General features: G+C 39.8%; 1 protein-coding gene and 1 long non-coding RNA gene across 2 annotated transcripts in view; one reads left to right on the top strand and one right to left on the bottom strand.

The window, feature by feature from the left end:
• Nucleotides 1-14,221, bottom strand: part of LOC118645019 — a 72,816-nt gene extending 58,595 nt beyond the window's left edge. The window contains exon 1 of the long non-coding RNA XR_004962794.1: nt 14,141-14,221. This is a non-coding gene — a long non-coding RNA (uncharacterized LOC118645019). The remainder of the gene's footprint in view (nt 1-14,140) is intronic.
• Nucleotides 162-703, top strand: LOC118645018 (small proline-rich protein 2F-like). The gene has a single exon (XM_036285250.1). The coding sequence runs from the start codon at nt 201-203 to the stop codon at nt 537-539; it is 339 nt and encodes a 112-aa protein (XP_036141143.1). The 5' UTR covers nt 162-200; the 3' UTR covers nt 540-703.
• Nucleotides 14,222-15,673: the final 1,452 nt, after the last annotated feature.

The following is a 15,673-nucleotide window of genomic DNA, read 5'->3' as shown; positions in this document are numbered from 1 at the left end:
AAGACTGATTTATTGGCTCTTTCTCTCTCCTCTCTCTCTCTCTCTCTCTCTCTCTTATTCTCTCTCTTTACCTGATCGATTTGTATCAATTGCAGCACGGAGTGTGTAGCTGTACCCCTTTAAAGTACACGCACATCGATTTATATGGACATCTACCTCAGCCTCATTGTATCGCATACAGCGGCAATCCCGTCTTAGCTATGTCCTACTGCTATCTAATCCAAGGAAAATGTCTGACACTGCAAAATGATCTTCCTTACGAAATGCAATACGTTTGCGAACTCGACTGCAAGCCCGTCTGTATATCGCCTTGCCCACCATGCAAAGTTTCCTGTGATACCTGTGAAATGCCTTGTCCGCCGATAGCCGAATGCCCCACTTATTCAAATACGAAGTCCTGTGACCGTCAAGCGCAATCCTATCCACCTGCCCAACCTGCATCGCAATGTCAACCCTGTTCACCTAATTCAGAAACGATGTACCAGGGAGCAATGTGTCAACCAAATGTCCAAAGAAACGAATTGAACCCGCGCGCCTGACAATACGTCAAGTTACGAGATATTCATGTGATACGAAGATTTATGAGCACCATTCCTTGTATGGCGAGTCATTAATCTCACCATCAATCGAAGTTTTACTATCGTTTTATTTACTTTGCAGTACTATGTTTTTTGATATAATATATATTTAATAATAAAAAATATAAAAGATATAAAAATTGTTTTTCTACTTCTTTTTATCGACAATATTTTATTTAAATGAAAAAAATATAGTTGTTTAAAAAATGCAATTATATTAAAAAAATAAATAAATACTTGATATCAGCAGTCAGTAAGTGATTCCGATGTATTAAGTATCAGATATATCTAATATATCAGAAGTCAATAATGCATCTTCAGTTGGTAAATCGCAATTTTCTATTATCAAAGAATGATTATGTTTTAAATAATTAAACATATAATGCTATATATTACTGATTATATAATATTTATACAATGGTAAATATGTAAATTAATTTAAAATATACACTAATTTTCATTTAAATTTATCGATTTTTACACAAAAATATATTTTATAATTTTTTAAATTATTTTTTTAATTAGAGTTGCATAATTATTTATAATTGTTTGATATTACTTTTGCATATTAAACTGAATTTATTTAATAGTAATGCATAAACGATTAAAATATTATAATCTAATTTTAATTTTATTTTATCGACTATCTTGAATATTATGCGATTATGCGAGTTATCCATTATTAAATTTAACAATATATTAAAAAAACATCAAACTTGTTTTGTAACAAAATTTATATGCCTAATATCATCTCTAATATTTTCTTTACTATGGCTATGTTTCAAAATTACTGTCAGTACATGTATCGTTTCCGTAACGTACACTATAGATTTTTAGTACTGACAGCAATTTTGAAACAGCCTATGTACAGAATATTGCTTTTGTGAAAACAATGTTATGACTTTAATATTAAAAACACATAGACATTCAGAATGTATATTCACATTATCTCAAATTTATGTGAAATCAATCATGCTACAGCTATGGGAATGTTGCTAAACATAAGTATTAAACAACTTCAATAAATAAATATGTCAAAGTCATATTTAGTTTTATAATTACATGTTTATAAATGATTAAAATCATACATTTGACAATCATTGAGTTTTATAAGCTTAACCCAAGTCAAAGAATGCTGTGGCAGGAAAACTTAATTAACTACTACGTTATTTCTTAATTAAGAAAAAATGTTTGGCGTATCTCGTACAAATTACCGCGAACAAAGTAAACTTCCGTTTGCGTTACCATCGCACTTGCTTTCTCACGATCGAAAGCCCGATCCAAAACTAATCCTGGAATTTTTGCAAGAACATTAAATATTATATTAAATAAGACCAACACGGTCATAATTACATAATAAGTTACATAATTTTATATGTATATAAGTTAATTAAAGTCTTTTCAAATATCTACATGGATATACGAAACAGATTACAATAAGCGAGTATATAGCAATCCTATACACTGAAAAAAATACAATATATCCAATAAGACATGTAGTTGCATACTGCCAACTGCAGATATACTCAATACAATAATATATGCTATTGCAGTATCAACATTGTACTTGCATTAACAGTAAATATTATTGTATTAAGTAATTTTATGTAACTGGCAGCCCGCAATTACATGTTATTGGCTATATTACCTTTTTTCTGAGTAGATATTAAAACAGAAATTAATTGATATTAAAAGATCTAGAAAGAAGAGATCACTATTTCCTCTTACAATTTGTAAAAATTGGTTTTATATCAACTTAATACCATTAATCCAAAATGTGCACGATTAAGAAAATAACAGTTTGATTATTGCATTGTTTGATTATTTATATTTTATATTATTAATCCTCAATTTTTATCATTATACATATATGAAATACGAATCTTTGTCGTATATAAAATCGACACACGAAAACACATTAACCATGAGTGACAGCTCCGGGGCCAAGGGAAAACTAGCAAGGGATAATATACAATTCGTTGATAATAACAGTGACAAGGCAGCATTTATCAGTACGATAGTAAGTACATGCAAGTTGACATTGTTTGAAGAACTTGAAGGCAACGCGATTCGCCGGTTGCAAGGAGCGAGACGCGAGGTTCGCAAGGAGGTAACATACCGGACGAGAGGGACGAAGGGCGCAGAGGGGTGAAGGAAGAGAGTGAGAGAGGAGGGGGCGGTAGGGGGCAGTGTGGCGGGTTCGACGGCCGGCTGGTGGCCCAGTGACCGGGACCGGTTCCCTCCGCGGTTCCTCCTTCCGCCTTCCTTGCAAACGCACAACTGCATCATCTCGACTCACCTCGCTTCGTCTCCGCCACCGTCCCACCAACATCCTTCGCCCTCCCCTCCCTCTCTCCCTCCCATCCTTTCCTCCCCCCTCCCCCTCACTCTTTCTCTCTCTGCTTGTCTGTCTGTCTTTCTTCACTGTCTGCCAACCCTCCGCTCACCTCCTTGATCCGACCCAATGCGCGCCTTCGCACTTGCGCCTCTTTCGTCTCCTCTCGTTCATCTGACCGATCGGTCGGTCGACCACTTCTCTCTTTTCATCGTCATATATCCCGTCTTCTCTCGTCTTTTGCACGAAAGAGTTGCCACACGCGCAAAATGCGCCCCACCGCCTTCTTCGTTCTTTGTTGCTTCTCTTCATGACGCCGATGCAATGCTCTTCTCTCGCTTGCACCACTCGCCACTCGCGCTCAACACAGAGTCTATCTCCTCCTCTCTTTTTCTCTTTCTCATCTCACGAAGCAGAGGCTCATGAGACGCACGGTGCGACGGCTCAAGCGAAGGCGAGGAGACGGCAGGCAGCGAAGCGGCAGGAGTATCGAGAGAGAGATGCGAAGGAGCGGAGCTCGGAGAGAGGAGCTCGAGCGCGCCGAGATGAGAGATGAGGAGAGAGAGAGAGAGGAGAGGGAGAGAGCGGTGAGAGAGAGGAAGAGGAGAGAGAGAGTCCGAGAGAGAGGATCTTGGAGAGCAGGAGTGCTAGATCCAGACGCAGAGAGGAGCGAGAGCTAGAGAATTTTATCTAGAGAGCTATCGAGCGCGCGAGCTCTAGCTGCTCTATCCGCTATGAGAATAGCTATCTCTCTCTCCTCATCTATATATCTATCTGCTCTCTATCTATCTACTCTCTCTCTCTCTCTCCTCTCTCTCTCTCTCTCTCTCTCTCTCTCTCTCTCTCTCTCTTCTCCTCTCTCTCTCTCTCTCTCTCTCTCTCTCTCTCTCTCTCTCTCTGGCTACCCCGTCGCTGTCATTTAGTTTTCTTCATTTTCTTTATATCTCGTAGTTCTTTCAGTAATCGGCTCGGCAATACGCGTGGATACGCAACTATTTATTCCACTCAACATGGGCAACCCGCGAATAGGACGAAACTCAAAGATAAACGAATGAATGCTAGTTTCGAATAGAAGATACAGTTCGATATACTCGTAACGTTGCGACATCAAAGGAGGATCTTTAAATTCAGGATGGGCTTGGTCGAACACCTCAGTCAAGGACTTGAAAGGAAAAGTAGTTCTATGCAGAAGAAAGAGAAGAAGCGAGAAAGACAGGGAGAAAGAGCCGGAGGGAGAGATCGTGAAGGAAAGAGGAAGAGACGGAGGAAGAGGAGAGGACGGGGGGAGGAAAGGAAGTGAAAGTATGGACGGAGGCCTGTTACCAGCGCATCCGAGATTTCGTGCTACCGCCTTTCTTCCGTCTTTCTCATCTTTTTACCCCTCTCCCGATCACCGCTGTCGTCATCGCTTCTCTCCTTGTGTTTGCGTTCACACCTATAGTTTACGAGGACTTGCCGATAGTTTGTAGGTTCGCTCATAACGAGCGCACCCGTGTACATATACGGAAGGACGCATCGTGAAATGAAGATAACTAGCTATTATGTTCACGGAAAGAAAGTGATTTTCCCAAAGGAGCACCTTTATGAGACCATTCTAGCTTTTTCCTTTGAATACACTTTTAGATTTTCATTAAATTATTCATGCGCGCCATTACATGATTCTGCATTTTAACGTCTCCAGATAACAAAACCATTTAGAAAAGAAATGCTAATTTTATAATATTTTTTAAATCTAGTATAAATTTGTATTAGTAGTATTGGTAGAAAAAAAGCTTCTAGAATTAAATTTAAAAAAATATAATTGTAGTTGTAAGATAAAATTAAGAAGTATCTCCTCTATTTTAAAGCATACATTAATTAAATAACTCGTCTGTAATTATATTGATGTAAATATGAAAACTGCATGCACTTTACTTAATGTTAACTCTGCCGTTTAAGATACAGCGCCATTTATGATTAATTGCGATAGATAATATTACTGACATATCGGTCGTCTTTTTGCCAACGATTAACCGTACCGATCGTGATCGTCCATTGCGCGTCTCCCGATCCCGTTCCTTTGGCCTGCTTCCTCGAATGAAAAAGGTAATCAACGAGTGCGAGCAACGCGGTTCCGTAAAGGAGGGCGTCCGTTAGAAGGAGGATGTCGAAAATCCGTTGGAAGAGGCCAGAGGACGAAGGACAAAGAGACGAAACGGGAGGTGAAGACCTGAGCAAGATGTAGGTGAGGAGCAGAGGCCGAAAAAAGAAGAAAATGGGCCGTGGTCATTCGCGCCAAACTATTCTTGGACGACTTCGTAACGGTATATTCGATGAGACCCAACTCACGAATATACTTTAGGCACGCGGCCCTTGTCCGGTTGTCTCCGAACAGCTCCATCCAGCGAATTGCCGAGGCTCATCTCTGATATGGGCCGTATGTTGCTTCATACATTTCGCTCTCGCCTCCCCCCCCCCCCCTCCGTGCCCTTTTCTCTCTTTCTCTCTTTTTCTCTTCTCCTTCGTAAAATCAACATGTGGCGAATTGAGTTGCTTCTCAGGACAGTCACGAGACCTTTCGAATATTCTCGGGCCAAATGAAACGTGATGTGAATGGTATGCGTCTCGTGTCAAGTAGGTATATGTACGTTGCGTTGACGTTTGCAGAAACCTTGTTGATAATTGAATATTGCCATAGAGGGATACGTGCAGTCCAATAACCACGTGTTATTGATCTTGTACGAGTCTCATTGGAATCGACGTGAAAATCAATGTTTCTTCAAAACTACACGAAGCCAATCGTAATCGTACGGCACACGAATGTTTAGGGTCTATGTTATTCAGCGATTACCTTTTCGTTTTGCTTAGCATCGTTTTCTTAGATTTATGGCCAAGACAAGAATCTGTAAAAATTCCGCATCCGTCACGCGTCCTAATACATGTGCTTAGATGACTTGTGCTTGACTTAGACTTAGAACTGCGTGCTATTGACCTTTAAGCTCAATATTCGCCACAGGACTGACATCGATTGTAATGTAATTGATTGAATAAATTATTGTGATTCGTGATAGCACAAATTGCGAAATTGTCTGCATTTACATTATTTGCATCATTTGTACGTCCAATTCTTCTGATCGTTTTCACGCGCGGTTATTTTATTGAAATTATCTTAAATATAATTATCAAATAATAATAAAAATTATTCAAAAAATTATCAAAAAAGGATCATCTTTATTACTTGGACAAAAGTCGTCACTTATAATCAAAATATTACGTTTAAGTTTAGATGATAATTAATATTTGAAAATTAACAATGACACGTAAATCATATAATTGTTATTATGTAAGAAAAAAAATTTTTTATGCAAAGAAACTGCATCAGGTCATGTATCATAGTTGCACAAAACGATTCAGCATATTTTTTCATATGCGTCGAGTAGAATTGCACAGATGCGAAATATTTTTCCCTGATTCATCGAGATAAAATTGCACTCGTCAGAAAATTAAAAGACCGCGTCAACTCGCCGAATGCTACATATTACAAAGTTCTGCAATATGTACCGAATATTTAGCTTGCGATCAATCGCCTTCCGATTTCTCTTCCAAACTCGTACATCTCATATCACTTATATTTTACAAATTGACGATCGTTTAAAGTTGCAATTAGTTTTAGTCGTTATTTAGTTGACAATTTTTTACTTGATTCTAAAAATTTCTTGATGGCTGCTTTTTGCGACGTTTAGCAAGAGACATTTTCGGTCTATTTCTGAGACAATTTTATATTTATCTCACGCTTTGTTAACTGCGTTGGCTCTTACCAATATTTTCACATCGTTTTATAATTTATTCTCAAGAGCGTATCTTTTAATTAAAACAAAAGATTGTATAAAATAAAGAAAAAGGTAGAGACAAAACAAACGATCGTGCTACGGAAGAGGATAAGGCGTATCCAGAGAGTGTAATCTATTAGTCTCGGTCCAAGGGCCTTCGCACAAAGCAGTCACAGTAATCCGCGGAATATCGCCAAACCGGTCTCAGGGGCGAAGATTAATGAGTATAAGAAGAAAAACCGCTCAATCTCGATATTGAGAAAAGCCACGACACATAGTGTGACTGTAAAAAACGAATATTATCAATCAGATTTGAATCAATCGGAGGTAAAATCAATCGCGCAACTTTTGATCATCAGAACAAGCAGATAAGTCAAAATATCCGCATATCAGTATTCTCAGTGGGAGAATCTTAGTTGTTTTCTTATAATTGTTCCCTACGGGATACGGCAAATATACTTGGCGTGATATGGCGCGAGGCATCCCGATGCAAAGAAAAAAAGTTAACAGATAGACAGAGGAAATAGAAAAGTCGCGGGAGACGAAGGTCTCGCGAGCTCGCGAGCGTACATGCGCGTGCGCTAAAGGACAGACTTCTCGCTCCGAGCATCTAGTGTACATCGCGCGCGCGCACTCGCGACGAGGAACCGGAGAACACGTTCTTCATCTCGTTTTCTCCCTTTCCGTACCTCCTCTGTTCATCTGCTTTCCACCTACTCTCCTCTCTTCCTTGCGCTTCTTCCTCCGTGGGCCCTCTACCTCTCGTCCCGCCGCCCCTCTGCGCGTTTCGCTCTCTTGCTCGCTCTGTGCAAAGTAAAGAACTTGGGTCGTTGGCCGCAACTCGCCGTGACCCAGTGCGAGCGCTAGGACATTGACTCTGCCATCGCCATCGCCATCCGCGATACCAACTTCCCCGTCCCTCGTCGCCTCCTCCTCCTCCTCCTCCTCCTCCTCCTCACCTTTTCTTCCTCCTGTCCCCACCGACATGCGGCCACCTCCACCTCCCCCTCTCCCCCGCTACTCGACCTCCCCCGCTCCCGTATCGCCTACCGATTCCTCTATGCCTCGTTCGGTTTACTCCGACGAATCACACCCTCTTCCTCCCTTCAGTAGCCCTCCTGCTCTTCTTTCTCCTTCACCTCCCTCTTCTTCTCGTCTCCTTTTTGCTGCCCTTTTTGCTCTTTTTATTCATTCGCTTCCTTCTTTACTGTCCCATACCAGGACACTACCGCGATCGATTTGCACGATTCCAAGTTGAAAGAAGCGGGACGTCGCGCCGGTGGTAGCGTGGCACGCCGGCTGCATCGGACTGCATGCGCGCCGGCGACAATCACGTGTGCATCCGCATACAAGTTCCGCGTGTACATTGCTGGGCCTCAGAACCGCATCGAACAGTCCCCCGTGTAAATTGGGCTCTATTTATGGCCAAAGGTTCGCCGATGGAGGATCCATTCGCGGTTACGGTACTTGGATGAGCAGGTGACATAAACCTTGTAAAAATCGTGACGAGAATCGTTCGAGATCGATAAATTTCGTGAATTTCACTAATTATTAATCATTTTTCATCCATACAAACTGTAATCCTTTAACATTTAAAGAGAGAGGGGGAGAGAGAGAGAGATGTTTTACAAAATTATCTTGTCTGAAAAGAAAAAATGTATACTCGTAGAAAGGAAGATGTATTAATTTTAATAAAATTACGAAGAAATAAAATTTGAAAGAAAAATATTTCGTTATAACGTGCAAATCCAAAAACAAGATTAAACAGTTACATCTCTATTCTTTCCTCAGAAAAGAGAATTGATAATTCGTTGTGATAGATAATTCTAAAATAATTTTTTATTATTGCGCAAGATTATCTCAGTGAAACTATATCTGTATAGAAAACGTAATTAATAATCGTACTTTGAATCGAGTAAAGATTTCTGTCATTGTGAATAGCCTTGTTTCACAAGTTGCGATAAATTATTTTACATCTCATTGAGTTGCTGCTAAGTCTTCACTCAGCACTCTATCCTTAATTATCTAGAATCTAGAGTCAGTAACAACCGTAAAACGATTTCCAGCTGTTTCTCCTGCTCGCTTGTGACGAGTGAACCTGTTGGTGTCGTTTGTAAAGTTTCGTAAAGCTTGAGTCGATGAAACTTGAAATTTTCTCAAGTTGCTCATGGCTATGCGGTTCGACAATCCAGAAGTCGAGGCACGGCTCGAGAAGCAGGAGAGATGGGAGGGGGTAAGGAGAAGGGATTGACCCCCGCGTCGAGTACGACTCGCAGTCAGCTGACTCGAGCAATCTCTCAGCTGAGGCGGCGTATCGAGGCCTTCTGTGAGATATTTATCGAACTCTGGCGTAACAGCGTAACAGCATGCCTGATCGCGATGACGACTATAACCAAAAGATCCCTGTCATTGACCGGTAACTAATGTTTAAGCGACAAGTCCCTGACATTGGGCATTACCATAACCGGCCACTATTTGATATTTCAAAGTATTAGACCATCACACAGATTCAAGTAATACATAACAAGTAATCAATAAAAAAGACTGTAAGAAAAGAAAAGCTATTCAAAAATTTACATATCTCATAACGTACATGTGTAACTTAGGATAGAAATAAAAAAATATAAGTAAAAAAAACATTTTTCTTATTTATTTTTACATCAATTTTATAAACATTCTTTAAAATAAAACTGCTTTTCAGCTTAACAAATGACACTTCAAATAATATAAAAAATAATAAGAGAAAATGCAGATTTTCGTAATAGCGCTTTCTAGTTACATATTCAAGAAATAAAATAAAACTTGTTATCGTATATTATTGTAATAAATTCAATACAAATTATAATAGTCTTTGTTCAAAACATTCTGCATCGACAGGCAATGCAATTATAAACAAACACTGATTTTGCATATAAAAGGCAATGATTTAGCCTCATCTTCGCCTGCACCTTCGTTCAAAGGGAGATTCGAAGGCTCGTCTTCGAAACCTGATTTTCTCCGTTTCACTTTCACGGATGCGCGGCAAACACAGGCCATGCCGAGCAGGCGTTAAACTTCCTCATCGGTGTGTCGGATGAAGGAAGACGAGAGGGAAGGTCGAGAAAGGGAAGAGAGAAACAAAGAGCATAGCATTAGCGGCTTTGTTGCTCTTCGTTGATGAAAATTCCAGACTAGAGAATTGAAAAAAATTGGAAGGAAAAGATGGAGAAAAAAAAATCTATCGGAATTCTTGTGTCATAGCTTTTGTGCAATTTTCACTTTATAACGTTTTAACGATACAGCTTTGAAGCTACTAAAGACACGATCTAGCATTAATTTGCCGGAAAAGTAATAAGAAAATATCTAGAGGAATCAAGATAACATATAAATCTCTGTCAAGCAATTTATTTGTTTATAGTACGTAGAGATATATTGCAGAATTTTGTAATAAGAATAAAAATCCTTATTTAAGTAAGTATATAATCTTATATATAAGAATGTATATACTCTCTAAATCTTAATCAGTGGATATTTACTGATTCGCAGTGTCATACTTATAACTGTGATAATAAGTGAATATTCACTGTCTTTCAGTAATTTTCACTTTAGAATTAGTGTATAGTCACTGAAAGATCAGTGTATTTATTTCACTGATTGTCAGTGAAATATATACACTGATAATCAGTATGTATATCACTGGAAGTCAGTGTATTTCCACTGATTTGGTCGAGTTTTCACTAATTCTGATTTAGAGAGTAAAGATCAATAATTAAATAATTTTATCAAAATCTGACGATGAAACGGCTTAGATGTCTGACTGCCTAACTCAACTCGTTGAAAGAAAGTCGGTGGTTCGGTTGAATCGTACCAGGAAGCGAGGTGTCCAATTAGGCACTCGCCAACAGGAAGCTCCTTACTTCCCGATGATAAAATATGTCTATTCCGATAAGCGGTTGGGTCCTGGCCAGAGTGTCCTAATGAGATGCACGGGAAAGGTCTCGGTTTTCGCGTCACGTTTCTCCGTCCTCGTGCAACGACGCGAACTCTAACGTCTAACGCATACAGCAATACCGCCACCGATCCCACCATCCGATGTTCTCGTGCAAGATCCGAATTGTGAATTCTCGGAGGACGATGCTATCCTCCGCTTATCATTTTCTTTCACCTTACTACCGGCTTACGGAGAGAATCTAGTTTTGAACCGAAAATCTTCCTCTTCCTCTCCCGCGGGGAAAATTTATTTTCGTTGAGATGCAGAACGTGGACGTGCAGTAAATCTCCAGCCCCGATGCAACGCACGTTCCCTCAGAGTCCGTTCCGCGTCCGCGTCCGTGCCATGGTACATACCGTTATGCATTTTCGGTCGGAAAGACGGAAAGGACAAAAAACGGAGGTAGAGCGGAGGAGGAAGGGAGGGAGCGAGCGAGCAAGCGAGAGAGAGAAAAGATGACGAGAAAGAAGCGTCGATGTACGTGTGGCAAAAAAATCGATGCATCCTGTACTCTGACCCCTCGCGGTTCCTTTCGAGCAATGTGGTACCGTCCGGTCGAACGGAACGGTCGGATGGTCGGTCGAGCTACGAGAACACCCGTAAACGTTCTATCCGCCGGCTCTTCATCGGTTTTTTTTGTTAAGCATCTCTTTTTGCGCGTTCCGTCGTGTGCGAGTATCACATGCTCTATCTCGTTTGCTCGCGTATTCGATTACGAGTGTCTCGTGTTACGGCATCGGGCGCGTGCAACGTTTGCGTCTGCACCTCTGGACCGACAACTTCTTCGATGCATCCCCTCTGTAGCGTATCGCATTTCACACATTTTAATGCAAACGACACTAATGCATACGCCTTGACGCGATAAATGAGATTGAATAAATTGAGTTGTGGATAAAATAATTTACAATTTTATACGTGTATGAAGTTAGAATCTCAAAGTTTAGCATCTCATAAAAATATTGCAGAATTACTTGCATCGAGCATAGTTCTACAGTTCTTAATAGGTTTCAACAATAGTTCCGTTGAATTACGTATTTTAATTAAATTTTTATAAATAAAATACTAAATTCCAAAATTACGTAATAGCATCTCACCATATTTCGAATATACGACCACAGAGAAGACTAAATCTATAGAGTTCTATCGTTTAAAGACGCCCTGTCAATAGTTCTGATGATTAAATTAATTTAAAAAAATTTTTTGTTACAAAACATACGTATATATGCGTATACGTCTGCGCACGTGGATTTGGTGTAACTGGCATCTCAGATAGACAAAATTAATTAATTTAAAAAATTTAGAAAGTATTTTTCAACAGTTATCTTGATGGAAAACTTGTATTTATTGTATTTAGGTCTAGACATGAGATGCTGGTCGAATATCGACAGTTCTATTTCTTTTAACGCGGTTCTCATATTGTTCCGGACGCGTACAATAATTTTTAAAAAAGTTCCGGTGATATAAATAATTAAAACATTTTTTAAACAATTATTTTGCCCGGAAAACTTGAATTTTGAGGGCTAGACGTGAGATGCTGGTTGAATATCGACAGTTCTATTTATTTTAACGCAGTTCTCATATAGTTCCGGACGCGTAAAATAATTTTCTAAAAAGTTGTGGTAATATAAATAATTAAAACATTTTTTAAACAATTATTTTGCCCAAAAAACTTGAATTTTGAAGACTAGACGTGAGATGCTGGTCGAATACACCAAATCCACGTGCACAGACGTATACGCATATATACGTATGTTTTGTAACAAAACATTTTTTTTTTTATTAATTTAATCATCAAAACTATTGACAGGACATCTCTAAACGATAGAACTCTATAGATTTAGTCTTCTCTGTAGTCGTATATTCGAAATACAGTGAGATGCTATTATGTGATTTTGGAAGTTAGCATCTCATTTATAAAAATTTAATTAAAATAGGTAATTCAACGGAACTATTGTTGAAACCTATCAAGAACTGTAGAACTATGCTGGATGCAAGTAATTCTGCAGTATTTTTATGAGATGCTAAACTTTGAGATGCTAACTTCACACACGTCAATTTTATAGGAGAAGAATTCAAAGGTTAAATTGGAATTGTCACACATATGTAACATTCATTTTATCGTAGGTACATTTTTACCTACGATTAAATAAATAATCGTACAAAATTTACACAAATTTAACCATTATATATTTTATTTTCATGGTAAGAAATATACTTATCCTACCTTAAAAATTTAACTTAATAATATAGATTCTTCACAATGAGAAAAATAATTGTTTTTAATTAATTAAACCATCGTAACGTAATCGTGCTTTATAAATTTATTTGTATTTCTTGTGAATAATGCCCGCATCATTTTCGTGTATATTAACAAGTAGACGTAAATTTTCAAATATTTATTAGTTTTTTAGTCCGGCAGCGATTATCGTGCATCTATTACGAAGATATGAATAATTTCAGTCGTTCGCTTCGACACAACAAGGACTGATATATGATCTTTAATAATTTGTTTAGCCACATGATTTATGAAAGTCATGATACGTTCGCGACGTGTGAGTAGGAGTATGAGCCTCACACATAAGCGTATTTGCACATCGAGTATCTTCCTTGCGAACATGTCCGGGCACATCGGTCCTCGTAAAAGACTTTTATGTGTTTGCGAACCGCCGAAAATAGCTACACAATCGGAACCGGTTTCGGTAGAATCTTTGCGATTTCCGTAGAATTATACACCTTGGCCAAGCGAAACAAAGTTCACACGCTGATGCATGTGCTTTTCTTCTGTCTTGTAGAATTATTACATTTTTTTTTTTACCGCGTTCATCTCGATCGCGAAGGACATTTTCAAGTCAGATATCTACAGCTCGACGAACGAGCATTCTTTATGAGCGATGAGATTGCGTCACGAGAGAGATTCAATTTGTCTTTCGACTGCGTTCCACGTAGACATATATACATATATACTATGTGCGGTCAACATAAAATTAACAAAATTCAACTGTAAGAGTGGAGTCAAGTGACTTGTTAAGTATCTCTTTTCCGAGCATATATTTATCGAACGTAACGCATCTGCAGCAGCAAAGCACGCGAGGTTAACGACGTCATAAAAACATGCGGTATGCTTCGAGTTGATCGTTGTTTCTATTATCTTATCGCATAATCAATGAATGCACCTATGTATACGCTACACAAATATATTATATTCCCCCTCCCTTCTCTCTGTATCTGTATACGCATCCCTACATGCACAAGCTTAGCATTGCAATCGAGATGTGCAAAATGCATTTGTAAGATTTTTCTAACCTTAACTTTGAGAAAAGAGGTTAGATTTCAAAGACGATATCACATCTCCGTAAATACATTACTGTGCCTGCCGAAAGTTTTGATAAACGCAAGCTAATGACAATTATTACTCACGTGTATGGATATAATAATCAAGGTTACTCACCAGCCGACGATTAGCCATCACTTGTTTCCTCCATCCGTTTTTCACCGGCAATGCGACGCGACGCGACGCTTCGTTCCTCTCGTTGTCGAACGACTCCATTGTTCCGGGTGCTCGGATCGGCAGGTGACGATCAATCGCAGTCCACAATCGTGCACAAACACCGCGAATCAATACAACGATCCCTCGTCTCTCATACGGCACTCCACGTTCACCGTACACCCGCGCACACTTGTCATAAAACGGCCAAATACTAGTAAACAACGCGGACCCGGCCCGCGTCGGCCGGTTTTCGCGGGACACTCCTGAAGTAAGACACGCATACCGACGCGACGCGACGGGAAGGAAAAACTCGTGCGACGGTAACTTCACGCCGCTCCGCGTCTCTCGCGTCGCGCGCGCGTCCGGCAGCGCGTGAGGGTGAGATTATCGTTACCGTGAGCTTAGTCACTGTTGACAGACTGTCAGTTATCGTGTCGAATACCTTAATTACCTACTTGGACGGTTCGTAATCATCACTCGATTCGGCGCGTCGTTTTGGCACTCGCGCGTGTCAAATCAAAAAGTCAGGTTATGAACATCGAGTGTACGTGATCGTCGTGTCCCGCGTTATTCGCCGGAAACGCGTCGCGCGTATATCGGGAGTGCTCTGTAAGTTGGTCGCATTAATTAGTGCGATTGTGATTAACTTGAGCCTTATCCAGCCAGAGTATCCGCACGAGGGACAATGCATACGGGGGCACAATGCAGAGCAACCGACAAAGGACACGGCGCGGCGCCGGCGGCAGCGACGGCAAGTCGAGGTGAGTCAATTTGCTCATTAGCTGGCATGACTAATTTATGTCGCATGCGGCGATTTTGTGCCGTTACGTCGTAGCGATCGCGTTTTATACCATCCTTGCCATTTCATCGTTGCATCGAGTGCGACAGAATTGAACGTGCGAAAATAACCTATAAATTTGCACAGCTTCGGATAGCTTTGATTCGGCGAGCTATTCATTTCTTAAACAATAAAATATTTATAAAAACTAGCTGAACTAGGCGTAAACACCGTACGAAAACTGTCGTGTTACGGTTATAAAGTCGTCGAATGCCAAAATAAAGTTTAATGTGAATGCCGACAGTCAAATTCGGGATAATATTTTCCGAGGAAAGTGTAAAAAAAAGATGCGTATCAAATTTCCTCTAGAAAGGATGGGATACTGGAAATTGTTGAAGACGGCAGATAGTATGTATTTTCTTCGTACGTGATTGATGGTGACGGTCAAGGACTTTGTGACGTCAACGATAGCGGTTGTTAAAGAATTTAGGTCGAAAAGTCACTGTTGTTCACTCGATCGCGGCGGTGCGAGCAGCGAGAGCCGTTGGCGTCGCCTCCGATTTCGCGAGCCGCGCGCGTGCCCTTTCAACGTGAACATAAATTATAACGCTACGGTTAGGTAGCGTCTCATTGGAATCATCGTCAATCGCTTTTCACTAGATTTGCCAATTATTTGAATTGCAAATCCATGACACTGAGAACGAATCAATTTTGTT

This window comes from Monomorium pharaonis, chromosome 4 (assembly GCF_013373865.1).
Source record: "Monomorium pharaonis isolate MP-MQ-018 chromosome 4, ASM1337386v2, whole genome shotgun sequence".
Lineage (NCBI taxonomy): Eukaryota > Metazoa > Arthropoda > Insecta > Hymenoptera > Formicidae > Monomorium > Monomorium pharaonis.
The sequence above is the reverse complement of the archived record's forward strand: the minus strand, read 5'-3'. Positions and strand labels throughout refer to the sequence as shown.